At 39.4% G+C, this 26,902-nt stretch overlaps 1 protein-coding gene and 1 long non-coding RNA gene across 6 annotated transcripts; one reads left to right on the top strand and one right to left on the bottom strand.

Annotated features, from left to right (window-relative positions):
- Positions 1-16,142: 16,142 nt before the first annotated feature.
- On the top strand, positions 16,143-24,697 carry LOC131219426 (CMP-sialic acid transporter 2). Of its 5 annotated transcripts, none has more exons than XM_058214551.1 (15): positions 16,147-16,290; positions 18,116-18,179; positions 18,307-18,370; positions 18,709-18,820; positions 19,059-19,138; positions 19,883-19,958; positions 20,053-20,153; positions 21,558-21,629; positions 22,276-22,324; positions 22,444-22,485; positions 22,608-22,729; positions 23,232-23,291; positions 23,368-23,416; positions 24,230-24,324; positions 24,435-24,697. In XM_058214551.1, exons 1-15 carry the CDS (start codon positions 16,255-16,257, stop codon positions 24,478-24,480), a joined length of 1,068 nt encoding a protein of 355 aa, XP_058070534.1. In that variant the 5' UTR covers positions 16,147-16,254; the 3' UTR covers positions 24,481-24,697. The 5 variants fall into 5 exon arrangements, 4 of the variants coding, with proteins under 4 accessions (XP_058070561.1, XP_058070534.1, XP_058070543.1 ...); XM_058214560.1 differs by having other exon boundaries at positions 16,149-16,290; positions 18,116-18,228; XM_058214568.1 differs by lacking the exon at positions 16,147-16,290 and adding an exon at positions 16,852-16,889 and having other exon boundaries at positions 18,116-18,228.
- On the bottom strand, positions 19,159-19,365 carry LOC131219450 (uncharacterized). The gene is made up of 2 exons (XR_009158211.1): positions 19,249-19,365; positions 19,159-19,208 (listed from the first exon to the last, which is right to left on the bottom strand). It is a non-coding gene; the product is annotated as an uncharacterized LOC131219450 (long non-coding RNA).
- Positions 24,698-26,902: the final 2,205 nt, after the last annotated feature.

The following is a 26,902-nucleotide window of genomic DNA, read 5'->3' as shown; positions in this document are numbered from 1 at the left end:
ACAGTGAATTGGGATCATTCATCTTAGTTTGCATGTAACCACTCATCTTAAAATAAAATAGAAATAAAGCCATACAAACTCAAACATTGAGAAATTTTAGAAGGGTCCACTGTAACTGGGCTACATGAGTGAAAATCTCACTGATTAGAGATCCCCCACTGTCCACACAAAGGTACGTTAGAAACAATTATCCAGATTCAACACGTGTGCATTTGATGATGAGGATCCTTAATGGGATTTTTAAACATGTAGGTCATCCACTACGAGGAGTACCAGATGAACGGTCCCGACTGCCACATGGTGGATAACAAGGGGAGAAAGCCTCATGGCTATGCATCTTTGTGGCCAACTTCCCCGGCAAACCTCACTTAATCATGATAGCGAGGTAAAGGCTTTAAAAAAAGAGAGAAAGAAAAGTAGCATGAACGTGAAACTGATTAGATAAGATAGGAAATGATGTCTCACGCGCGCTAAAACACACACATACAAAAAGGTGAATAAAATAGCTTTTGATTATAACATCTAACCCCAGATAAATGAGCACACGTGACCCGTTTTCATTAAATGAAATCACGGAATTTGCATCTCATTTTATTTTAATTTATATGTACTTTTAAAATATATTATTAATGTTAGGTTTGGTTGCAATATATGAAATTTTATGATATTGGTTACAACCAAACAAACCTAAAATATTACTAATTTATAATTTATGAAATTTTAATCAGTCTAATTTCGTGCTACACATCATGAAACTGTATGATATTTGTTACAACCAAATGCAGCCTTGAATATAATTAGTTTCTAATTCATTAGTTCCACTTGCCTTCTTTTTTTTTTTTTTTTTTTTTTTTAAATTTTATAATTTCAAGATGACAATAGACACCTTTAATATATCATTTATTCAGGAGAAAAATGAGCCATGATATCTAGGTAAGGGGAAATGATATTCTAATATGGTAAAACATCAATCAGCAAAAAGTAGCACTTAAGTCATTTCTAAAAATAAAAATAAAAAACAAAAAAATCTGATTATATTTTCCTTTATAAATTATAAAATATTACATGGTATACTGAGATTGGTGGCTTAATCAAGCAATGTATTGCATCATTCCCATGGAAAAGGAAAATATTCAGTTGTTGTTTCTATCTAATTGAAGAGAATTGATCACAACCACCCAGGATACCAAGATCCTTCCTGTCATCATGCTACTTTTGTAGGACATCAGTACCATTCAAAGTGTTAGGCCCCTTAATGAAGATCACCTGGCATAAAAACTTGGGCTGGCCGATCATCAGGTGCAGAAAAACATTGAATTGATGGATGACCGTTGGTCTAATCCAACATATATGTGTGTCCCACCTGATGACTGATTCGAGCACGACTTGGTTGCGACCCTAGAACCAGCAATGTGGATGAGACCCTGACTGTAGGCCCACCTCTATGTATATATGCATTGTATATCCACACTTTCCATCTCTTTTGAGCTTATTTTAAAGCATAATTCCAAAATTGAAGCCTCTACAAATTTCAGGTGTACCATACCACAGGAAATAGTGATTATTGACTATTAAAAACCTTCCGTGGGCAACAAAAGTTTTGGATCAAGTTGATAATTTTCCTCCTTTTATCCAGGTCTGTGTGACTTTATCAACAAGTTGGATGGTTGATAAACATTATGGTTGACCCTTGAAAGTTTTTAACGGTGGGAATTCAATGACCGATATTTCATGTTGTGTGGCCCACTTCATTTTTGGAATCATGCCCTAAAATTATATAGCAAAACAGATGAACAGAGTGTATATACAATCCTTACATGGAGGTGGGCCCTACAGTAAGGGTCCCACTCACATCCCTGGGTAGTCTGATTCAGCCTGATTTTCAAGAAAGATGATCACCATGGTAGCGTCTATATTGTTTTTATTATACTGATATCATAAATAACTTGCATGTTGGCGGGAAAATTTGGTAGGCTTGGGGTGGTTGAAAATGCTTTGATTCATGAATAAGGGATTTGCTAATTCCACGCTCGCGTGAAGCCCTACCGACACAAAGTGCAAAAGCACACTTGTAAACATGGAACACCTGTGCTAGATCTGACTTTCTCATCTGTTTGGAAATGGAGCTCAGATCCTCTGCCTTGTAACCCAACCACTCCGGTTGTCAGGTGGGCCCGAATCTACAAAGTAAATTAATGGTTAAAATATCTTTCTAGTCATCAATTTGTCTTGTATGCTATGGCCTATCTGAGATGTGAAATGCTCTGATTTTGATACTAAAAGATCTGAACAGCGTGGCCCACCTAAGTGAAAGCACACGTAGCTGCACATATTCTTTATTCTATATAGACATTAGGGCTTCCACAAGCATGTGAATAGTGGACGTTAGCATTCTTGATATTATAGGGTGGAATGTGTTAACAGTCCTACCCGGTGGCACTCTATTCATGATGAATTCAAATTTCAAATTTTAATTCAAATTATAATCTATTTAAACAGACTTTTATATTCTCTACTCTATAAATATAAAGGATCTGTGTGATCCATTTTAAAGTGGTTTTTCTTTTAACGGTGTACTTTTTAAGAATGTATTTTTTTAAGAATGCATGGTGACACTGCCAGACATCCATGGTGGTAGGACTCTGTGGTACCTACCATGAAGAATGTGTTTTATTTACACTGTTCCTCCATTTTACAGCCCAAAATTATTTAAGTACATCATGCCGAACACACCACATGAAACAGTGGGGATAATAATGTGCGTCATTGAAACCTTTTAAAGAGAAAAGTTTTGGATCAAGTTGATATTTGTATTTTTCCTTTAGTTAAGTCAGTGTGACTTATAAACAAATTGAATAGCAAATAAATATAATTGTGGCTGGTGTTAGGAAGGTTTTAATAGTTGATGTCATTATCCCACTACTTCATGAGATATGGTCCACTTGCACTTTGGATATGTTTTTATTTCAGGCTCATGCTAAAAATTGAGCTAGCAAAATGAGTGGACAACGTAAATAAAATATCGACCTGACAGTAGGCTCCAAAAAAGTCATCTCACAGGGGTATGTGGAAGGGTTACTAGAGAGAATCAAAAGGACTATGAATGGATTGGTATATGTTCTTGACATGAAAAGCTACGGTGGAGTTAAATTAGGGCTTCGCTATGAGATAAAAAGACAATCACAAGATCATATCCCATCAAGTGGCCTCTTTGAATTTGCATCAACGAGCATAGAGAGGTCATACACACATGGGAAAAGGCAAAGTAGTCCACGGACCACTGAAGTGAAATTGTAGTCAGCCTGTCGGCCCACATAAATTGGTGTATGAACCCATTTCAAGAGGTAGTCCCACATTCTTGTCCTCTTTTGTCATAAAATTGATCCTAACCGTTCAAAAAATGGACTTGAATGTAAACAGTCGTAAGGTTTTAAACACCAACCACACGTACTTTCACATGGGCCATTTGACGGTGGGACCTACGTCATGAATGTTTCATATCACACATGTCCAACGGTAGAATTGGCACACACAAATTCACTTCAGTAGTCCACAGACTACCATACCATATTATAATTATTATTTTAATTACTATAATGCCATGCTCCTCAATGGTCCTATTGACAGCCCAAGTATAGCTATCAATGCTACTCAGACCATGAAAAAAAAAAAAAAGAAGATGAATTGAAAGGGAGGGAGGATTCTAACATGCGCTGGCAGACTGAACTGGAAACAAGAGCCATAGGAACTGGCCCGCTGGATTAGATCACCCATGATTTCCGTGATTCACGCTGAGTTCGTTAAATTGCATGGTGATCTGGGTGGCCACGTGTCATGGGTAACGTCAAGATCAGTGCCTAGTGATTTTAACAGTTATTATAGTTAGTTGGCTGCCCATATTAATTATATCTATATATGGTGATTAAAGGTGAGAGAAGTCATGATACGTGGCCCGCGTAGTAGCCCAATAAACGCTAGCATTGAATTCTGACACGTGGAATTGATGTAATCCATCCAGATAGTTTGTCTGTTGTGTCCCACCATGGATGGACTAGGCTTTAAAAAGAACCATCTTGATAAGATGATATTAGCCCTTTGATTTGTGGCCAACTAATAAATAATTAGAAAGAGAAATACAGTAACGGTCCAAATTCAACTGAAAAAGCTCATATTTTCTGTTGTCAGGATTTTCTTGCCTGGAAAGTTTTTAAAGCATGCTATGTCCAAGGTGTTTGGATCATTAAACCATTGGCCTACTTGGAATAAATAAAAACTATAGGTATGTTGTGCAAGTATCATATTAATTCTCCTTAGGGAAGGAATGTCATAATAAAGGTGCTTTTGGTCATGGTTGTGCCAGTATTTTATTGTTCGGACGCATTGAAGTAGAATGCACTTTAGATGTTTATATATATATATATATAGAGGAAAGTGAGAAAGAGTCCTAATCTTAATTAATCCTTATTTTAATTAATAGTTATTTTGATCCAGTGATACTAACCATTGAGTAATGGTCAGTAAAGTGGATGGTCTGATTTATTTTAGACAAAAGAAAAAGTCTGAAACATGGGTGTAGACCATTTATCATTTGAGTTCCATCTCTGTTTTTACTACACTTAAGAATCTCTTTGATTTAATGATTCCATCTATTCAATCAATAATTACCAATAAAACAGACATGCAGAAAAAGTCTAATCATGTATCCACGGAGCTTCTCTGGACTCCTCACAGAGACTTCTCGAATCCACGAGGAAAGAAAGCGGAAAATAGAAATAAGTTCTAATAAATTCGAAATTGATTAATTGATGAATAAAAACGAGTTCACAACCCTTTAAATAGAGTCCAAGCAATGGGAAAGAAATCGAAATCAAACTACAACTCAAACTCCCTAGAATCATGACTTACTATAAATAGTAAACTTACTATTTATAGGCAGTCGTGATGTCTACTAGTGTGCAAGATTTTCGGCCAAAAATAGTAAATGTCTTTGGCTTCACCAAACCGTTCTCCTAATTATTCTAAGCTCTTTTCACGTTGGCGCAACTCTTAAGCCGACGGATGAAGAGTTATAATCAAACTAAAACTTACTTAAATTATAAAAGCGAAATTAAAACGGAGAAACGACTATCGATCCAGGGTTTTTCTTAATGGTCAGTAAAATGGATGGTCTGATTTATTTTTGACAAAAGAAAAAGTCTGAAACTTGGGTGTAGACCATTTATCATTTGAGTTCCATCTCTGTTTTTACTAGGCTTAAGAATCTCTTTGATCTAATGATTCCATCTATTCAATCAATAATTACCAATAAAACAGACATGCAGAAAAAGTCTAATCATGTATGTAGATCGTTCACAAGGCGGGCCCACCTTTGACTCTGCATGCCTTCAGAGAATCAATTTAATGTAATGAAGTTAGTTGGCCAATTAATGGGCAACAAAATGGATGAAATAAACCATTTTTGTAATAAAAGCGTAAACATGGATATGGACTGTCCATGTTGTGGCCGCACATGTACTGTGCATTCCTCTCAAGAATCACTTCAATTTGATGATTCTAACCATCTGATTAGTGGGGGTAGAAAAATTGGTGATCAGATCATTTATGATAAAATATTTTATGATCATGTATCTAACCCTCAATCTTGTGGGCCCCACCTCTGCTTTCCTGTTTCTCTCATGAATGCTCTACTCTGATGATCTTTGGCCATCTGAGCAATGTCCAACAAACGGAATTGTTTAAAATATTTATGAAAAAAAAATAATTGTGAACTTGGATCTAGATCGTTCATCTCGTGGCTCCACTCCTATATCACTGTCAATCTCAAGAATCACTTTGATTTAACAATCTTAGCCACTTGATCAATGCCAATTTTGATAATTTTTAATTTTTAACAATCTCAATCCACCTTTGATTCTTCATTCCTCTTAAGAACCACCTTGATATGATGATCTTAATATCCATCCAATGGCGGAAAAAAGAAAAAGAAAAAAGATGGTCTAGTTTATTTATGAAAAGTATATGATCATCCCTTCGGATCATTTATCATGTTTAACATGTGTGCACCACTTTTGACTCCTGTTTCCTCTCAATAATCACTTTGATCCGGCAATCCTAACCATCCAATTGGTGGCCAAAAAATAGATGCTGTGGATCTTTATGACAAAAACTTCTGTTTACGGACTGTAGCTTCCATCTTGTGGGCCAACCTATAATTATGGGTCAAAGATGGGTCCGGCCCACATGAAGTTGAACTATCCATCATGTGGGCCCTACAATTGTTGGACTAAGAAAGTAAGTGAATGTAATTAGGTTGCTTTGAAATGAGAGCTGAAAAAATTCGTAGCTATGATTGAGGACTACTTTCTCGTCATCAGCACAAGAAAATATGTTCAATTTACTCATTCCTTCTCTCTTAGGTTAACCCGAGCGTTCTCGATTCTATTGAATTGAGCACTCGGGCTAGGGAAAGTGGCTTAACTTAGGCTGTGTTATGGGAGTTGAGGACTCGACCCATTTAATAATTGGGTCCAAGTTAACATAGGCTGGTTAATTTATATATTTAATGTGCTGACCTCCTAGAAGAGGATCCGAACCCAATCCATTTACTTTCATGGCTCTAGTCAGGTCCATCTATCGTTATATGTAAGATACGCTAAAATTAATATGTGGAATTTTATGGGTTCAGAATAGGCTCGGGCTCTAAGATCTTTGATCTGGGTCCATTTTAAGCTGGTCCAAATTGCACCCATTTAAGAACTTGGTCCAATTAAACCAATCAGGTCAGGTTGATCTTGAGAAATCAGAGACCCAACCCATTTCGTAACCAGGTTGAACTTTTGATCCAGATTGGTCTAGTTACGATCGGCATCATATCGTCAGCTAATTAGAAGAAAATAAGTTTATTTGTGCCAGATTTTCGCCTTCCAAACTTTCCAATACACGTGGGTGTGGCCCACCTAATGAGTGATCCGGATCTCACAAGTTTGTAACATGTGGTATGGCGATTGGACAGGATACAAAGAACATAAATGAACAAATCAAATGAGGAAAGAGGCAATGATCAACTGTCAAGGAACATGGATGAGAGTTGGGACCCACATGTTTTCAGAGAGTAGACAGAAACCGAGTGCCTATGCACTGAGGTTGAGACTCCAAACGTTTAGTAAATTGAATAAAATGGTGTGAGTGAGACACCTCAACTACCACATATAGCTAATGCTTTTGTCTCTAATTTATATATTTCACAACTCAAGTGGGCCACAGGGTAGTTCTGACCGTCAGCATAGTGTCTAAACTTAGGTCCGAAGCTCAAGATCCAAGTATTCATTCCAACGAGATGGGAAGCTCAGATCTTGCATGTGTTCCTCACATGTGCTTGATGATCGGATCTTTTCATCAGATGGGCTATGCTGTTTAAATCTTCTAGCCTAAGAATCCAGCCATTTCATACCTCAGGTGAGACACAAGACATGAAATGAGCAAATGGTTAGGAAGTTTTCTTTAAGAATCGGTTTATACATTGTGGCCAGCTGAGTGAAACTCGGATGATGGGAAGCTCTTCTTGAACGTGTTTTATTATCATGTATGCCTGCTTGAGCAAACCTTCTCAATAACCAATCCAGAATTACATATACCCTGCAACACAGTTTTACTCATGTGGTCCGCCTAAGTCATGAATGTGGCTGATTTTTTGTGCTTTGGATGCATTTGATGGAGTGAATTTTACATACACATCATGTTGGGGCCCACCTGAATCTTACCGTCTTGCTCGGAGAAGACTCAATTAACCTCTCTACATACATGCATACATACACATATACATTCATAAAAATTAAGAATTGAAAGAGGAAACGGGACACATGAAGTGTTGAAGATGTCACAACATGTAACCGTCTGGAGTTTCTACATAAGATGAAAAAAAAAAAAAACCCTCAACTCATCCCATAACTATACTCTTAAGGTGGAAAATGAGCAAATCTTTGAACTATTATCTCTCTGCCATTTATTTATTTATTTTGTTTATTTATTCTTTTCGTTCTTTTCTTATAACATACTGTTAGACTCCTGTGTTTATTGTGTACCATTTAAGAAATGGTGGTGACTCTTGAGCAGCATACATAGCATGGTTGTATGGCAATCCACACCGTTCCGAACCAACTATATATTGATAAAGGTAACCATCTGCTTTTTAACTTAGAAGTCCGAACCACTCTTACCATCGGCCCAATCACCGTCAGATGACCCAAGCTCTCAAATGGTTCTCTACTGCCGTAAGTGTGAACATAGGCCTTCGTCAAAAGATCTAACGACCGAGTGGGCCAAAGATTGCACACAAGTGCCACCAGTAGAAGAGTTCTTATTATAGGTACAAATCAACAAGTAAAGTAATTCAGACCATACTCCAAACCAAATGCGTGGCGCCTGCAAACTGAGGTGAGCCGCATTGCATGAATGTACATTGTTCCCTTAATGTGCCCAAAATGAGTTTCGGATCAAGCTAGTTTTTTAGTTTTACAGTGAACATGAGTGGTGCGACTGATGGCCGAAATAAATATTACCAAGGGCTGTTTGGATAGTAAATTGCTTAATATAAGTTACTTATGCCACAAGTAGCTTATCTTAATTTATACTTATTAAGAAGATAAGTATATTTAGTAAACATACTTAGTAGCTTTTCCTCTCTCTCCTGATGCCTGTCTTCAGCAACTTTAAAAAAAAAAACTTAAATTTTTTATTGAAGTGATTAAGTAATTTTAAGTAAAAAAGTTACTTATAACTAATCATAAAACAAACTTACTTATCTAAAATAAGTCACTTATCTACTGTTGTAAGTAGAAAAAAGTAAATTATTGGGTGGTATCCAAACAGGCCCTAAACATCATCTTTTTGTTAAGTGGGAGATGAGATGGGTGTTTTGAAAGTACATCCAAACACACAACCACCACTGCCATTGTGTTAAAGTGGCATTTAGGCCTCAAACACCCTTTCGGAGGGTGCATCGAAACAGATCCTAAGCAGGGGTAACGACATTACTTACAAACGTCATTTTGTTAAAGCTTCTTTCAGTCCAAAAAGCAATGGCCTGGTTTTTTTTCAACTAATGACGAAAAAAGCATACGGATCATAAGGAAATGGTAAGAAGCGATGAGTGCATTTGATGCACAGCGAAAAGAGAGGGTGTTATAAGTCAAAAGCTTTCCTTGAATTTTTGTGCCTCACCCATTTTGGCAGATACATTCTTGTGTTACCAAATCAAAACCGGTTGTTCCACCCACATATGGTCTATTGGCATGCGCCATTTTCAGTTGAGGAAAACCTTATACTCTGGCGAAGTGTGATAGTTGATATGCAGGTTCTAATAAATTGTATGCTTGGTCCAACAGAATGCGGTTTTAGTTGACCAAGTATACATAAATGTCCTAATATAAAATTGGAAAGAGGTCCAAATGTTCCCCACTTACGTGATTGTCTTTATCAATGGCAGGCAGCTGCTACCATAGACTCAGTGGCCCACGTATGAGTCCCACCATCAGTTAGCATACGTGGCAACAATTTAAGTGGATCAACTAGCCTTATCTGGGCCGACTTAGGGTCTGCCGGAGCCCGACTTGATAATACATGGCCACCCGTGCTTTACGTGATTGGCCTACGTTCAAGTTGCATGGGGCCCACCAGTGATGTGTATGTGGAATCCGAACTGTGCATCTGGTGAGAGTCCTCGTGTCGACCGAACATGCCTAGAATCGTCCCTATAAAAGACTCAGGTGGGACACACCACTGGGAGCAATGTACAATCACACGTATAGTCTACATATTCACTTGTTCGTCCCTTAATCCTGGTGGGGCCCACCCGGTGACTGGGTTGGGTGACATATGCATTACACGGTGTACTCACACTCCATCTTGATGTTTCCATGGTGACCGTCCGCTCCCCAATATCCCTCATTGTTACATTTGGCGTGGCCCACCTAAGTTGGAAAATAACGGATTCGGTAGTGACCCCTCTAGTACTTGGAAAATCTTGGTGGACCCCACCCTGATGTATGTGTTTTATCCATGCCATTTTTCCAACTAATTTTAGGTAATGAACCCAAAAATAAGGCAGATCCAAATATCAGATGGTCCACACCAAAGGAAAAAATGGTCATTTAATGCCTACCATTAAAACTTTCCTAGGGCCCACCGTAATGTTTATTTGTCATCTAATATGTTGATTAGGTCACAAATATCAGCTTGATCTAAAAGGAAAAAATGGTCATTTAATGCCTACCATTAAAACTTTCCTAGGGCCCACCGTAATGTTTATTTGTCATCTAATATGTTGATTAGGTCACAAATATCAGCTTGATCTAAAACTTATGTGGCTTCCAAGAAGTTTTTAACAGTGGACTTTCAATCAACACTGTTTCCTGTGACCTAGTCCACTTGAGATTTGAATTTGACTCATTTTGAGTTCACGCCCAAAAATGAGCTGGAAAAGTGGATGGACGGAGTGATGAAACACATACATTATGATGGGGCCGCAGAGATTTTCCAGCACTGACGTCGGTACTAGGGGGGTCACTACCGAACCGGGTCAAACACCGGTGGGCGCATCTAGTGGATGAGTTGGATGACGCTGATACATCAGAGTGGCTCCACGCCAGTTGAAAGTACGGGGACATCTTAGAGCCGTCAGGGTTCCTAACATGGGTCCCCCTTAGAAGTCAGGAATCCTAACATCGGTCCATCTCTACTCTGACGTCTCGCCTCTACTGATATGTGATGGACCCCACCCACAATGAAGATACAAACCTTCTGATCTTTGGCTTCTTTTCAATTGGGGAAGGACAATTGATGTAATTTTCCCTTAACACTGTTTATTTCTAGTTTAAAGATAAGTGAGGATTTTCAAATTTGGAGGTTTTGGGCTCAACCCATCTTCCGGCTAGTTACGCCCGGCTTTTTTACACTAGGTTCGAGTAGGGCCACCCCTGAGATGTAGGGGTACATTCGGGGTGGGCAGCCCATATGATTTGGGCCCCACTTACGAGAGTTTGGCCGAGGTCACACACACTCATGCCTTAGTGGGATTTCACCACCTATGGGTACTCAAACCCTCGACCAGGTGTTGATACTCCATATAGTATACCACCCGAGCAAGAGTAAAGACCCATTAAATAAATGGATTTGATAATAGAAACATGATCCAGATGCAAAAGTCCTTTTACACCCATAGGTTTGATGGGACTGCTTATAAGTTTCTTTGATTCATTCCTTCTATATAACGCAGAACCCGATGATTAGACTAGGCCATTTATCATTCGCCCCGCCCATCAACCATAACGGACCTAGATTTTAATCCTAGGTCCAGCCCTTTGCCAAGTTAAGCTGTCCAAGTCCATGCTGAACATGGCTATTGGTCCGTGTATTATGGCCACCTAATATTAATATCAAATCATAAGGCCCTTTTCATGCGCGGTGGCAATGAGTCAAGGTGGGCCAGTCTTCAGTGACAAATCATTGCCCGTACCGCCCATCAACATGGCCCCGCCCCACCCTTAAAATTCATCAAGCCCAAGCCCAAGGTTGGGCTTGATGGATTTTAAGTAGGGGTGGGCATCAAGTTGAGGTGGGCCAAGCTCGGCTCGGCTTGTCCATGTTGTACTCGAGTTCGAGCTCGAGCTCAACATTGAAGCTTGGCTTGTTTGCCAAAGCTGTCGAGTCGAGTTCGAGCTTGTTGGGTGAGAGAGTAATGGATTCTGTTCTTGATCCTCTTCCATTGATTCAGAAGAGAAGCTAAATAAATAAAAATAAATAAATTTAAGAGGCATTTTACATGACACTCCACCAAGCCAAATTCATTTTTTATTTGGCTCGGCAACCGAAATAGGATGTAGTCCATCTTTCAGCAGTCCAGAAAATCCATTTGTGTGGGCTTTATGATAGAAGCACCATGGGTCAAAAGCATCCTCAATTGTATGTTCTGAATTACCCATCATCAAGGCCATACTTTCGAATGGATAGAATTTTGAACAGACCTAGGACCACAGAAAAGTGAAACCCACCCGTATTGTTGCTGCTCAGACAAAAGCGTAATTTCCGTTACCTTGCAGATGATCTAAGGACTTGTAGCTCACAACATATTTAGGAAGGATGTGTCTATTCATGTCAGTGTTCCATAAAATATACCATTTTGGATTCAAGAAATTGTCAACACCAACATCAAACTCTTTGCTGCTGGGGTGAAAGCAAAGAGATCTCATTTCAACTTTCTCCGCATTCCCCACAACTTCAATACATTTATTAATCGAGCCGAGTCGAGCTCAAGTTCAAGCTTCGAGTCGAGTTGAGTTGAGTTGAAATGCCCCCTAGTCGAACTCAGCTCGAACTCAACTCGAGCTTCAAATAATTAGTTTGACTCGGCCCGAATCGGCCATTCAAGCCAAGTTAATCCGAGCTGACTCGAGCCGAGTCGAGCGAGTTTTTCAAGCTAGATTGACTTGTGAGCAGCCCTAATTTTAAGCAAGTGGTTGACCCCGACTCAACAGGACAACAACAGGCTTAAGAATGGAACGTACACGTATCTATATTTATTGTCTATATATTTGTTTTGGGTTTGGGCCGGTGGGGTCATTCGACCCAGCCCTCTGACAAGCTACTTGATTGTTTTAGGTTGGGTAGATTCAACTTGAGCCTGACCATTTATTTAAAAGGACTACATTTGCTAACAGGAACCGAACCAACTTGCTTAGGGGTGCACATTTAACCGTTGGAACTGTGTAACCGGACCGGAACCGTCGGATCGGTCCGGTTTGGTCCGATTCCAGGGTGCTAACGGTCCGGTTCTGGTTCCTGAATTTTGAAAACCGTTGATTACGGATCGGTTCCGGTTTAGGGTCATGTAGAACCGAACCGAACCGTTGATCCGAACCATTAACCTAACCGTAGAACCGATCCATGAGAGGAACCGTGGATCCGAACCGTTGATCTGACGTATTTAAAAAAAATAAAGAATCCTAAGTTACCTAAGTCCACGCCCTACCCTCTCTCGCGCCACACTCCCTACCCCTTGCCCTCTCTCTCGCCGCACTCCCTGCCATCTGCCCCTCCAAACCCTCACGATTTACCTCATCTGCCACGCTCTCTACCAGTCTACCTCCACCATCACCGCCGCCATCTCTGTCGGTGACAAGCTGTCGAAATCCACCTTCTCCTACTTCGACGCCGCCTGCGAGCTCCAGACGGTCACCGTCTCCGACAAGATGCACCATGTATTTGGCTTTGCAACCGTAAATGATCTTCAACGAGCATCAGAATCACAATTGCATTCTCTTCCAAAGCCACAGGAAGGTGAGCAGCAGACTCTGCTTCTGCTTTAACTTCTTGTGGGGACAAACCCTCAGCTGCCACACCAGCAGTTGCTGATGCAATAACTTGAGTCTGTTACAAAAGAAAATGTGGATTTAAACATTATTATAGATTTTGTCATCTAATAATAGCAGTAATGTTTTCTTGATTCAACTAGAAAGCATAACAGCAAGACGCCATTTGAATTAATGGTGGTTGAATGGACTTAAAACCTTTTAAACTAATAAAACAGGTATAAAAGTTGACCAAAGAAAAAACAATACTCAATAGTATGTGATTGTTATGGAAGTTTATTCAAATGAAGAAATACATGAGAAGATCGTTTGCATCTCTGTCAACAATGCTTTTTAAAAGCTTAGAACCGTGGATCCGATCCGGGACCGAACCGTTATTCACGGTCCGGTTCCGGTTCGGTTCTAGGGTGCTAACGGTCCGGTTCTGGTTCCAATATTTGCGGAACCGTTAGGAACGGTCCGGTTCCAGTTTCACCCCAAAACCGGACCGAACCGACCCGTGTGCACCCCTAACTTGCTTAAGTAGGCCACATTTTCTACCTAGAGCCCAACCCACTATCCAAGTAGCTCGTTGCAAACCAGTCTCATAATCTATGTTGGGCTGGTTGACACGGGAGCAGATCCAACCCATTACCACCTGTATGTGCATGCTTTTGTCTGATAGGGTCACCTTGGTGGTTAGATGACGTGGCAAGACTTGAGTGGTGGGGTGTAGAGTCAGATATGGGCCTGGGCCTTTTATATTTTTAGACGGAACCCATCAATCAAATCTTGCAACATCATCTCATCATCCAATCCGTGGTCGGGACTCACCTGATTAGTGTCTTCTATATAACACACGTGTTACCCGTGCATGGCATGGATGCTGGGAATGACCTCTCCAATCTCTCGTTTACGCCAATCAACTCGTATTTCTCATTCCCCCAAAAGGATTAACACTGCATCCGGCACATTTAGTCGGATCGGAAGGTAAACTATGTTAAAAATGTCCTGGCCCCAAAATCAGGCCCCTCCGATCATATGGTGGCCATGTTAAAATTCAGCGACGTTACAATGGCCCCACAGAATCAACTCGTCGATGGACCACCGCAGGTGTCGGTGTTGACAACGCCACCGAATCTGCGTGCTGCATTACCACTTACCAGGGTAGTTGGCCAAACAAACATCTGGGTGCCTCCTTGTTGCAACACTGAGTTCTTGGGGGTGGCTAACATTGAAGTGTGAACTGTCACTGGGTGTACTGACAAGCTAACCAAAAAAAAAAACATATGGATGCCTATGATAGTTGATAGGCTGCAACTGGAATAAAGAAAACATAATCTCAACCGTATAGTGGTCCTTGAATAGGTTATAGCAAAAGCATACAGTTTCTGACAGGTCCATTCAAACGAGAAGGGATTGGCTACTCCCCCTGCCACAGCCCCGTGGCTGGTGGTCGGTGCTCCATGGGCCCCACTATGATGTATGTGTTCCATCCATTCGGTTCATCCATTTTTACAGATCATTTCAGGGCTAAATCCCAAAAATGAGAGGTCAGGTGAATCCCGAGACAGGAAAACAATAGTTACGGGATATCCACCATTAAAATTCTCCTAAGGCCCACTGTACTGTTTATTGACATCCAATCTGTTGATTAGGTCATACAGACCTGGATGAAGAGATAAAACAAAGATCACTTTGATCCAGAACTTTTATGGCCCCCAAAAATCTTTTAATGGCCAATGTTCATTCAACACTATTTGAATATAACTCATTTTTGGTATTATATCATTCGTAGAAAAATATATGAACGACATGGATGAAATATATACATCGTGTACCGAACATCAGCCATTGGCTGTTGGCAGGGAGTGGCCTATCCGTTTCCCATTCATGCACTGCCAGTCCAGAGACGCAAAAAACTGGAAACGGATTGGCTACTCTCCGGCAGCGAATGGCTGGTGGTCGTTGCTACGTGGGCCTCACTGTGATGTAATTGTTTCATCCATGTTATCTATCTATTTTTAGATATCATTTCGACAGTACGAGTCCAAAAATGAAATATATCTAAATCTTAAGTGGACAATGTAACAAAAAACTGTGTTGAATGAGGGTCGACCATTATAAAATTATTTTGAGGGCCATAAAAGTTTTGGATCAAGCTTATCTTTGTTTTTTCTCTTCATCTAGGCCTGAATAACCTAATCAACAGATTGAATGTCAAATAAACAGTATAGTGGGCCTTAGGAGGATTTTAACGGTTGATATCCAATCACTATTGTTTTCATGTGATGTGGTCTACTTGATATTTATATCCCTCTAATTTTCGGGATAAAGCATCTAAGCATCCGTAAAAGTGTATTAACGGAGTGGATGAAATACATTCATCATGGTGGGGCCCACAGAGCACCGACCATCAGGCACGGAGCTGGTGGCAGGGTGAGTAGCCAATCCGCCTCCGTCGGTTCATTTTTCCTCTGTCGCGACTCAGGCTAGGGCGTGTTGTTGCTGGACAGTGCAGCCCACATGGTCAGTGTTTCGATGATCGGGCCGCCCATATTCCACGACAAACTTATTCTGAATGGATGATTGTGACCATCTCTATTCTGTGGATGAATTTAGATGAACAAAAACAAAAGTTTCAATGCCCCGAATTCAAATCTAAAAATCGAAGGTAAATATCAAAACCGAAGAGCGATTACGGAACAGTACTTTATTAGTGGTAGGAATGAGAACATGGACGGTTAAAATGATTGGACCATCGCAGCATGTGGGCCCGTATGCATGGCGACACACGCTCGACCACCAGTCGCGACGGATGGAAAAGTGAAAACGCTCTTTCCCAGGCAGGAAATGAAATGTTCTTTCGAACTTCGGGAGACAGAGAGAGGCGGTTTAGCGAGAGAGAGAGATGATGATGATGGAATACAGGAGAATCAAAGATCAGGTGAGATTATCATCTTCCCTTTATCTCCAATTGATTTCCCGTTTTCTCCAGGAGAGGAATTGTCGGATCCTCGACTATCTCAGTGGGGCCTATGATCCCGTAATCTGGACCATTGATCTTCCAGGTCCCGCCATCGATTGGCCATGCCCCAAAACTTATCTTCATAGTACAAACCTAACCTTTCGATTTGTTGCCCGCAAAAAAGATTTTTTAAGAGGAGAGAAATGCAGCAACAGTCCACATTCCACTGAAAAGAGTGCCGAGATTGGCCACTTGGATCTTCTAATCTGGAAGATTTTGAGGGTAGGGTTCAACTATGGCCGGACGCAACAACCGGTGGTGGGGATTACCTAACCATGGGCAGTGATTGTCAGAAGTGAAAACCTGAAGGTAATGCGGAAAGCCCCGGATGAAGGATCCTATAATTCCTCATCTGGAAAGCTCGAATATGGGTTTTATTGTGTTTACCATTTGAGGTTTCGCAGAAGCTTTTGTTTGGTGGGCCTTTTATTTGATTGGTTCGAAATCTGCGTAATTCAGTTTTTTGACAATTGAAATTAGGCGCTTTTGCAGAATCCAACAGTCTTCATTAATTGTAGGTGGGTTCAATTGGGCCCCGCATGGGATTTTAAGTTACCAAGAAATCTTGGATCATAACTCTCCCACGTTTATCATTTTTTTTTTGGGTTAGAAACTTCTGTGACTTAGCTAATGTTGATGGAGTAGTCAATCCAATTGTAATTACAGTACACATGGCAGCATACATAAGTATTCTTCAAATCTTTGGGCTTTGGAGCAATTTCAGATGCCAAAGGTCACACTGACTGGATGATCCGTACAGTCCAATCAGTGACCACGAAGTGGACGGTTAAAAGAAAACTGATCAACTGTCCAAACTCAACAGGAAATTTTGGATCACTTAACATTGTTGGATCACAATTATTCTTAGGCTGTGCTCTATCTGCAATGGGGCCAACATTTCTGATGGATTGCCCTACATTTATGCCGAATGTAATGTGGATGTGTTGCTAATTCTCTGTTACAGTATAACGAACTAGCACCACAGTCCTGCCCACCACTCCTTATTTGTAATCCGAAAAATGCTATTTGGTTGAAACTGTCCAAATTTACAGGGAAATTGATCATTTACGCTGTCTGATCACTCTGTTTCTTGGGCTATTCTCTATCTATGGTGGGCCCCACAATTTTGGATGGTATGGATTGACCTACATGTATGCCACATGTCCTGGGAATGTATTACCAATGTTCCCTTACAGTGGGACAAACTGGCACCATGGTCTCACCCATACTCATTTGAAATCTGAAAAGTGCAATCTGGTTGAAATTAAGCAATTTTGCCAGGATGGGGCAAGCATGCCTTCTTCTGATGCAGTTTCTGGAAGAAGCGTCCATGTGAAACAGTTCCACAAAAAGATGTTTATCCTTTTCACCATGGATATCAAATCCAACAGTGATTTGGGTGCATTCAAACAGGGCCTAACTTCTGAAATTTAGTTTAGGTTCCAATCTGTGTTCCTTTAATTGTCTTTGGTACTTGGTAGTAATGCATCCTGGTTGAATTAGGCATTTTTTGAAGCTAGCCATTTCTGGAAATTCCGATTTCTCATCTTTCTTTCTTTTATTTTGGCTTTTAAGCCTATGAATGAACTCCGTTTGATTGAAGCTCTAAATTCAGAAATAATATTGTGTAGAAAATTTTGGAAGATTTTTTATTTTTATTATGTTATTGTTTGTAATATTGTAATTATTGTTCTTGTTGTTATTTTTGCCTGATATGCTTTGTTTAATGGTATGGAACATGTAGGATAAAGATGGGGATGTAGTTGAAGATGATATAGAGGGCTTACATGGGAAGCCCCTCTCAGGCGGTATGTTTTCGTTAAAGCTCAAGCTTGAACTTGAAGCAGGACCCAATGGGTAATTGTCCTTGTTGTTTTTGGCTTGATGCACCTTTTTCTTGTTTTCTGTTTCTTATGATTGCTATTGATTTTGCAGTTTCTGTAAATAACATGGCCAGCTTTGGGGCCAGTTCAGCTTACAAGTCCAAATGGAAGCTCAAGTAAGATCAGACGAGAATGTTAATAGCATTTCAGATGGTGTCCAGTGAAGACAAATAAAATTAGATCTCTCATTTATAGTTGTGATATGTTTCTTGAGGAAAAGATTTGTACAGACATGTGGCAGAGTTGGTATACCCGAATCTGCCACTTCTCAAAAAAAAAAAAAATAATTTGTGGCAATCCCAACATGTTTCAAAATGGGATTTGAAAATCCTGATTTAAATGCATACAAGTTTCCTGTCTGCTGATTTGTATTGTGGGAGATTGGTGTGCACTGGCTCTCGTCATATACTATGTCCACTGAAGTTGGACTTAATGTCTTTTATCATTGGTGCAGGTCAATTGTTACACTTGCCTTGACGTTGCTTACAAGTTCACAAGCAATTCTGATAGTGTGGTCTAAAAGAGCTGGAAAGTATGAGTATAGTGTGACCACTGCAAATTTTTCGGTGAGTAAATAAATCTGCAATGTATTCGATTTCTTTCAAGGTGCCTCTGTCATATAGCTCTTCGGTTATTTCTTTGAATGGATGAAAAAGATTCTACAATTATCTAAAATAAAATGTGAACAGTTCCTTTTGAAATCCTAAATAGCAATATAACTAATTATCAAAATCTGAGTGGTCATTTTGTGGATCTAGACAGGCTTGTTTCTGAATTTCATCATCTCTCCCTTTGTGAAACTAGGTTGAGGCTTTGAAATGTGCACTATCACTTGCTGCCCTTGGAAGAATTTGGAAAAATGAAGGTGTTACAGAAGATAACAAGTATGCATTTTTTCCCCCTCCATGAATAGTTTCATGGAGCTCTTTTGCTGCAACGTGGGTTTTCATTTTCCTAGTCATTTTTGCCATGCACCATCAGTCAAAACAGGCACTTTTGGACACCAGTCTGACTTTCTAATGATGAGATGCCATGCCTCAGTTCTTTTGGCACATGTTGCCTTTCACCTAAATCATTGCTTCCTCTAATCATCCTTGTTGTTGTGTTATACCCTTTGGTGCTCATGACGTGTCTGTAGGTTTTGTTGCTGCTCCAGAAACTATAATTTTTCAGTGCAATTGATTTATGACATTACATATATGCTGGATGTACCATGAAAGTTGGCATCCTAAGCGTCCGTACCATTCAGCCAATACCCAATTGAATCTGAGCGGTTGCTGCACATATTTCTTAACCATTTATTTCTAGGCCACTGACAGAAATAGGATCTTCTCAACTGGGTATCCCCATCAACAGTTGGGCCCATCAGATCAGTGGTCTGGATTACCAATCATGAACCCCGCATGCACAGATTCCTGTGGTCAGCAAACGATACATTTGCTGAGGCTCAGGACCTGACGGTTCCTCTTCCTTGCAGCCTTGTTGGTGCAGGTTAAAGTGATTAATCTGGTCTGGCTATATGATTGTCAGACCGAAGTTCTATTTTAATAATTTTGATAACTGTTTCATTAACTGAAATTAGATTTTTCCATGCATCGTTCTTATTCCTGCTGTCCTGCTATTCTCAGGTTGAGTACAACTTGGGATGAAGTCAGTGTTTACCCTATTCCTGCAGCGCTTTACCTTGTTAAAAATTTACTACAGGTGAAAGCTTTGTTCTGCACTGCTTTGAATGAAATAGAGCACTGCACTTGCCATCATAAAAACCTTGAGCAGATTGTGTTTTGCTTTCTGGCAGTATTACATTTTTGCCTATGTCGATGCTCCGGGTTACCAGATATTGAAGAACCTGAACATTATCAGCACTGGGGTTTTATACCGTATCATTTTAAAGAAAAAGTAAGGCCTTTGTTTCTTTTATGTGAAAAGCTACTGGGATTTCATGTTATATCAACTGTCTGCAAATATTTCTATCCACCAAGGACAAATTTGAATTTGCTACAATTTGTTGTAAATCACTCGGGTGAGAACAGAACGCATGTTTTACCTACCCTCCATTCTACCCTATCCCCCCAACTTAAACCTCAGTTGGAGGTAGGTGAAGATGAAATTGAATTTAATGAAATAAGTACAATTACTTTTAAGATCTATAAATTGCCCTTCTTTTGCTATTTTTCCTGTTTATCGGATTTTCCTGAAATTTTTCACAAAAAGGGGGCTTGATACCCTACTCAGCAGGTTGAATGAGTTTCAATCATGACTGCGTCAGCCACCATACCAAGTCTTCCTACCTTTAAGTCGTGAGTCGTGACTGGTTCATCCACGGTCATACCAAGTCCTCATACCTGTAAACATTAGGCACCAAGTAATGCCAAATCAATTGAGATTACCAAGTATGATTAAAACAACCATGCCCTTTCATCAGTTGGTGTACTTGATTAATCTTCTTTCAAGCATGAAGCATCAGTGAGCATCTGTAACAGCTGCATTAACCTAATGCAAAAGTCCTATTGAACAAAGATTCTGCTAAATAAATTAGTGGGCATTGACCAAATTCATGTCAGCACTGTTGCCCTGTGGGTTCCTTTCTTTAGTTCCGATTCCTGTCTGCAAACAGATTTTATTTTCCGTCTTAACTTCTTTGAATTGTTATTGATTAGAAATAAAAGAAAAGAAATTTTGGTTTAGCGATATATGAAGTTGAAATAATGTTAAAAACTTGAACTCATATCTGAAATGGATCTTTTGATTTCTGAGTTAACAAATCAGCCGGGTTAATGAAAAATGCACCAAGTTTAGAAAATTTCAGTGCAGCTAATCATCAGTTTGGAAGTCTTCCTATCAAATGGGTTTAGATTTGACACTTGGGATCTGTCTTAACCAAGTTGACCTAGCTGAGTTCTGAGTTGGAGTTCTGAAAATTGGTTGAAAGATAATTTTAACATGAGTCTCATGTTTCATCCTGATTTTTGACATAATTACCTGAGGATCAATGTGAACTGTGAAAAAGTTTCAAGAGTTATGAAGACAAAAAATGACCCATAAATCAATTAAATTTAATTTTTGGATTGTGATCAAGTCGTATATAAATAATGTGGAAATGCCCTTCCATGTAAAATACTGAAACGCTTCCGTGCATTAATAGCTTATTTGTTTAGATTCCACGACGTCAATTTTGTGTGCAACTAGTCTTTGAACATCTCGAAAAGATGAATGCTTAGTAGGTAATCTATCTGTGTAAACTAATGTTCAAATGTCATCAATACTAAAAGAATGCATCATGTTTTGATTATTTTCTTTCAGGCTGAGTGAAATCCAATGGGCTGCTTTTATTCTGTTATGCGCAGGCTGCACCACAGCACAACTTGATCCTTCGTAAGCACTATTCATATCTTTGGTCATAGCACTTAGGTGCCTAGTACTTGCTTTTTCTTGGCATCAAATAAAAAAAATGAAGAAATATTAGAACTAAAGGTATGCTATCTAATCATCAGATAATCATTAATAGATGAGCTTTTTTATGCACCTGAAGAAACCCCAATAGCAGAGTATTGTTATGTAAACCAACTTGTTCTCTGAGATTATTTTTTAAAAAAAAATCTTTTTATCAAGCTTTTCTAACGATCAACATACCTCCACACGGGACCGCACATACTGAAAGATCAATTCTCACTCATCAAACTACGACATGTGGGAGAGTGAAGAAGTGCGTCAGATAGGCCATGTCTTGTAGATAACCACCCAGAAAATTTGGTCTGTCAACCCATCAGGTGGGACATGTTATGTAAGCAATGGACAGTTTTGAAATATTGCCAATGAGTGGATTTGCCTGATATGTGGCCTGCTTGATGATTGGACCCGCCTGATCTTTTAGCTAGCTCATCCACACATGGTGGGGCCCACCTTATACACTTGGATGTTTTACACGTGCCAGCTGACTGCATATTTGCTTAGCAAATCTCCATTTCATCATGGTTCTTTGGATTTATATTGCTGTCTCATAACAACATTGATTGTGCAGTTCTGATCATGTTCTTCAAACTCCTTTTCAAGGTTGGGCGATGGCCATTGTGAGTTCTAAAGATCACTAATCTCTTGCATACATATAGTTGGTTAAAAAAAGAAAAAACCATAAGATGATAGCACTCGCATCAAAATTTTTGGAAGTTAATGTGAAATTCTTTTGCAGGTCATGGCACTTCTAAGTGGCTTTGCAGGAGTTTACACTGAGGTATGATGGTTGTAAGCATGTTTTTGCAGCTTTGTGGGTTGTGTCACATTTATAAACTGTGCATGTGTCTTTTGTGGATTCTATGACATGATTGCAGTTCCATTAATTCATTACCTGTGCAGGCTATTATTAAAAAGCGTCCCTCGAGAAATATCAATGTGCAGAACTTCTGGCTATATGTCTTTGGGATGGCCTTTAATGCTGTTGCAATATTTGTTCAGGATTTCGATGCAGTTATAAACAAGTAGGATTGATGAGACCTCTACTCCTGATGTCTACTTCCAATTTCATTTGTTCTAGTCTCTGTATCTTAGACATGGACGCTGGATTGGCTTTAGATTTGCATTGACATGAAAACGTGTCTGAATGTTAATATTGGAAGATATCTTATCCTAAAATAGGGTTCTAGTTTTAAACCTCTCTTATTGATGAATACACCCCTATTTTCTAATATTCATTGTGTTGTGACACTTTCATACCATTCTAATACCAAGAAACAGAAATAGAAAACATTCGGTGTAAATATCAGTCGGTTAAAGTTAACAGCTCATAAAGTCATCTCAAGAAGTCCATTGAGTGTAAAATATATAAAAGCATATCTATGGAAATAGAAATAAATCAAAACTATATAATTAATGTTTAAAAACCAGGAAAAAAAGAAAAAACGATTTTAGCACTGTTGACAGCGTCCAGTATTGCATTCATCTTAAGCTTACTAAATGTGGGTTGTGTTCTGTAATCTTCAGGGGTTTCTTTCATGGTTATTCATTGATCACAACTTGCATGATTCTCAATCATGCACTAAGGTACTTTATTTTAGAACCATATTTGTTATGCATTTCCTCAACTTGGGATCTTATTTGTCTAATTGGATGCCTGCAGTGGAATTGCTGTGTCGATGGTAATGAAATATGCTGATAATATTGTGAAGGTATGTCCACCAGTTTTCACTTGGTTGTGTACTAATAGTATGGAACAGTATTCAATGTATCAATGGTGCGGACTGATACTTTCGGTATCTCAGGTCAGTGATGTGAAACAGAGGGGCATCACAAATATTGATTTGTATCGACAATGTAGTCATTGATACATGCTGATATATCGCAATATCGATATCATCACTATATTCTGGCACAATGTCAGTTGTACTACAAGTAGATGGTGTGGAGTGATACTTGCAATATTTCACAAATATTGGTTGACACCAGCAATAATTGCAATATTCAACTGAAAACCAAAAAATCAGGAGAAGGTGTTTTTTTTTTATTATTTATTTTATCAAATATTTTTTGGGTATTGTGTCTCTTGGTGTGTTTTAACAACTCCACTTTTTGTCAAAACGCAAATTTGATGGAAAATAGCGATTGGAAAGCAGATTTGGGCTGGAACCTATGGATGAAAACGCTTATTTAGATTCATTTCTTTTTCAGCAGATTAGCAAGAAAACACAAAGAAATCCAGATCTAGCATGAATCTTATGCATCGACATGGATTTCAAGCAAGAAAATTTGATTTTGACAGGATTAAGAATGGAAGAAAATGGGGAATCCAAAATTCTTCCATTTAGATTGCAATGTGTGAAAAAAAGAATACATTGACAAGCGTAGGGCGTCCAACTGATTAGCCACTCTCTTTTTTTTTGGATTTTTTTAAATAATTAAAAAAGCTTATTTATCCCCCAGCTTGAATTCAATACTTATCAATCTCATACAGAATTTCTCATGGTTGTTCCATCAATGTACAGGTGTATTCTACTTCGGTGGCAATGCTTTTAACAGCAGTTGTATCGGTGTTTCTTTTTGGGTTTCATCTCTCCCTTGCCTTTTTCCTTGGCTCAACGTAAGTACCTAAAATTTCTGGAACCTATGTAATCTGCCATTTGATTTGATTTGATTTTATTTTTTCTGATTCCAAATTAAACGGAAACTGATAATCTGATATGCTTCCAGGGTTGTTTCTGTCTCAATTTATTTACACTCCATAGGGAAGCTGTGAAGATGTAATGTCTTTTTGTTTCCATAGTTGAGTTCTTGGTGCAAAGTGTCTGATAGAGCTTTTCTTTTCTTTTCTTTATTATCAATTTACTCGAAATCAGTTTAAGATCCAAATTGCTTGTTCTGTGCTACTTTAAGGTCTTCTTAATCCTTTATTATAGTTTATCAATTGAGATTCTCTAATACCAACTTCCTTTGGTGTACTAGATTTTGGGTTTTGTCTCTTGCTTTTTTTCCCCTACGAAAGTTACGGATATATGCAAGCATGGATTAAAATGGGCGTAATGGGTACCATATTGTCCATGATAAAAATAAAAATAAAAAATCCAGTTCTTGTTGGGTGTTCGGTTAAAAATAAGGAGTCCCAAAAACCCCGCAAAATGCATTAAAACATGTTAATAAACATTTTTACATGTTTCTCTCTCAAATTTGGGCTTACAATAGGTGAACCAGGATGTTCTTGGTCCAACTGACTCACATATTGATATCAGTGGCTGCCCAAAACCAATACCTTTCAGTTTTCGACTGTACTCCAATTGATATATGCTAGCAATAGCTGACTTCGAATTTATGAGTCTCCAGCACTAGATTTTTGTTGAAGAGTAGGAGAAGACAATGGTATAGCCAGTGCCTATCTAGACTACTGTTTCCCCATCGATGCGACTCCACCTCTGTCTGAGCTGTTTTGTGATTTTATATTAAAAATAAAAGTTACTATAACAAGAAAAGTACTGCAATGTCACTCAAGCAGAGTGCTAGCATCACTTAGAAATTAGTATTATTCATATTGTGGGCCATCATGAAGGTGGTCCATTAGTCAATAATCATACCATTTGATTATCATAGCTGTCTCAACACTGGGCCATAAACAGATTTTATTTTATTTTTTAATTATTGCTATTTAGGGGGAAAAAAAAGGAGCAAAACCCTGTAGAAAGGCTGGTAGAAATAGACTTTAGCACTGTTACATATTCACTGGGTACAAATTTCACCAATTACACATTTGCATCATTCCAACTCGAATTTTTGGCCGTGGGTCATTGAAGTAGTGGACCACCTGATGAACTGTTCCAATATGCCACATGACACATTGGAGACTCACAGTAATGAGATTAATTAACCTCTTCTTTCAATCATATCATGGCGGAGAACCTATGACCTACAAGCGGCACAATTACTCGTCATCCAGGCCTATATATCCTCTAGTTGTGCCCTTGTGTTGGACATCCCGGACATGATAAAGGTAGCCCACTCTGAATCTATTATGTTGATCTGGTCATTAGATGGACCACACCTGTATGTTGTGTCAAAACGTTGGCTGTCCATTGATTCCAGTGGTGTGTATCAGTGATGAGCAGATTGACCTGATTTTGGGGCCAGATGATCTCCATAATTTGATCGCTGATGTCCTACAGAAAATGGTCTATACAGGGAAGCAAAAAGGCTGCATGGAAAGTTATGGTGATGTTGCCTTAAGGCTGTTGATGGGGTGGTTATGGGCTCAAGATGATCAGTTCAAAGTTCGGGCCAAGAACCTCAGTTCCGACCGTTAACAGCCCCTTGATCATCAATCCTCTTGTTTACAAGAGGCTGTTGGTCAGCTGAGCTTTATCACTTCCGAGGTAAAAGAAGGGATTGGACCACAACGTACGGTCGTGCATATAATATTCAACCCTTCCAATATGTTAGCCCCACGATGAGGATCACCTAATGTAGAATTCAGCCCCATCTACTGATTAGGTGAGCTATGGCAAAGAAAATAATTTATATCCATTGATCAACAAAATAAAAATAAAAATAAAAAACACCAGTGTGGTGAACTCGATGAGTGGACATGGCTGATTTTTTCCCAAGGAGAACCTTGTGATGGGACCAACCTATTGGATGGATTGTATGTCGCACACACGAAAGGTTGGAAGCCATCCACTCGGTGGACTGTAACTTGTAGTCCATCGGGTTGGACTTGAGACCATCTCTTTTGAAAAACCCACGAAGACAACGCATTTAACAACCACACACCCCATCTTCAAGCATCAGACAAATTCGCCCTACGTGTTAGTATGGCGTGTTAGTATGGCAATGTATGTGGGATCTGGACAGTCCATAGGGCGGTCGTGGTGGTGCATGTCTTGTCTTAAAAATAGGGAACGCTAATTGCCAGTGCCCCAAATAACGGAAGTTCTGTAGGCGGAAGCTATGTGAGGCCCATGGCGATGTCCGTGTGAGATCCCCTCCGTGCGTTTGTCTCGCAGGATCACAATAGGACAGGAAGCCAAAACTTTTGTAAGCAGGTGGCCGAATCTTTAAGCATTTCAAAATTTGAATTTATAAAAGTCCATTTTTGAAGTGCGTTAAGATTCCCGCCACAATGGTTGGACCATGAGAGATTGGCCCCCACTCCCAATTGATGGGAAAAAAAGAAG

This window comes from Magnolia sinica, chromosome 1, assembly GCF_029962835.1.
Source record: "Magnolia sinica isolate HGM2019 chromosome 1, MsV1, whole genome shotgun sequence".
In the NCBI taxonomy this organism is placed as follows: Eukaryota; Viridiplantae; Streptophyta; class Magnoliopsida; order Magnoliales; family Magnoliaceae; genus Magnolia; species Magnolia sinica.
This window is presented reverse-complemented; position numbering and strand designations above follow the sequence as displayed.

Coding starts and splice junctions, on each gene's coding strand:
- LOC131219426 (XM_058214551.1), top strand. CDS start 16,255: ATGATGATGATGGAATACAGGAGAATCAAAGATCAG. Junction 20,154..21,557: donor CGTATCATTTTAAAGAAAAA/GTAAGGCCTTTG, acceptor ATTTTCTTTCAG/GCTGAGTGAAATCCAATGGG. Junction 23,417..24,229: donor ATGCTGATAATATTGTGAAG/GTATGTCCACCA, acceptor ATCAATGTACAG/GTGTATTCTACTTCGGTGGC.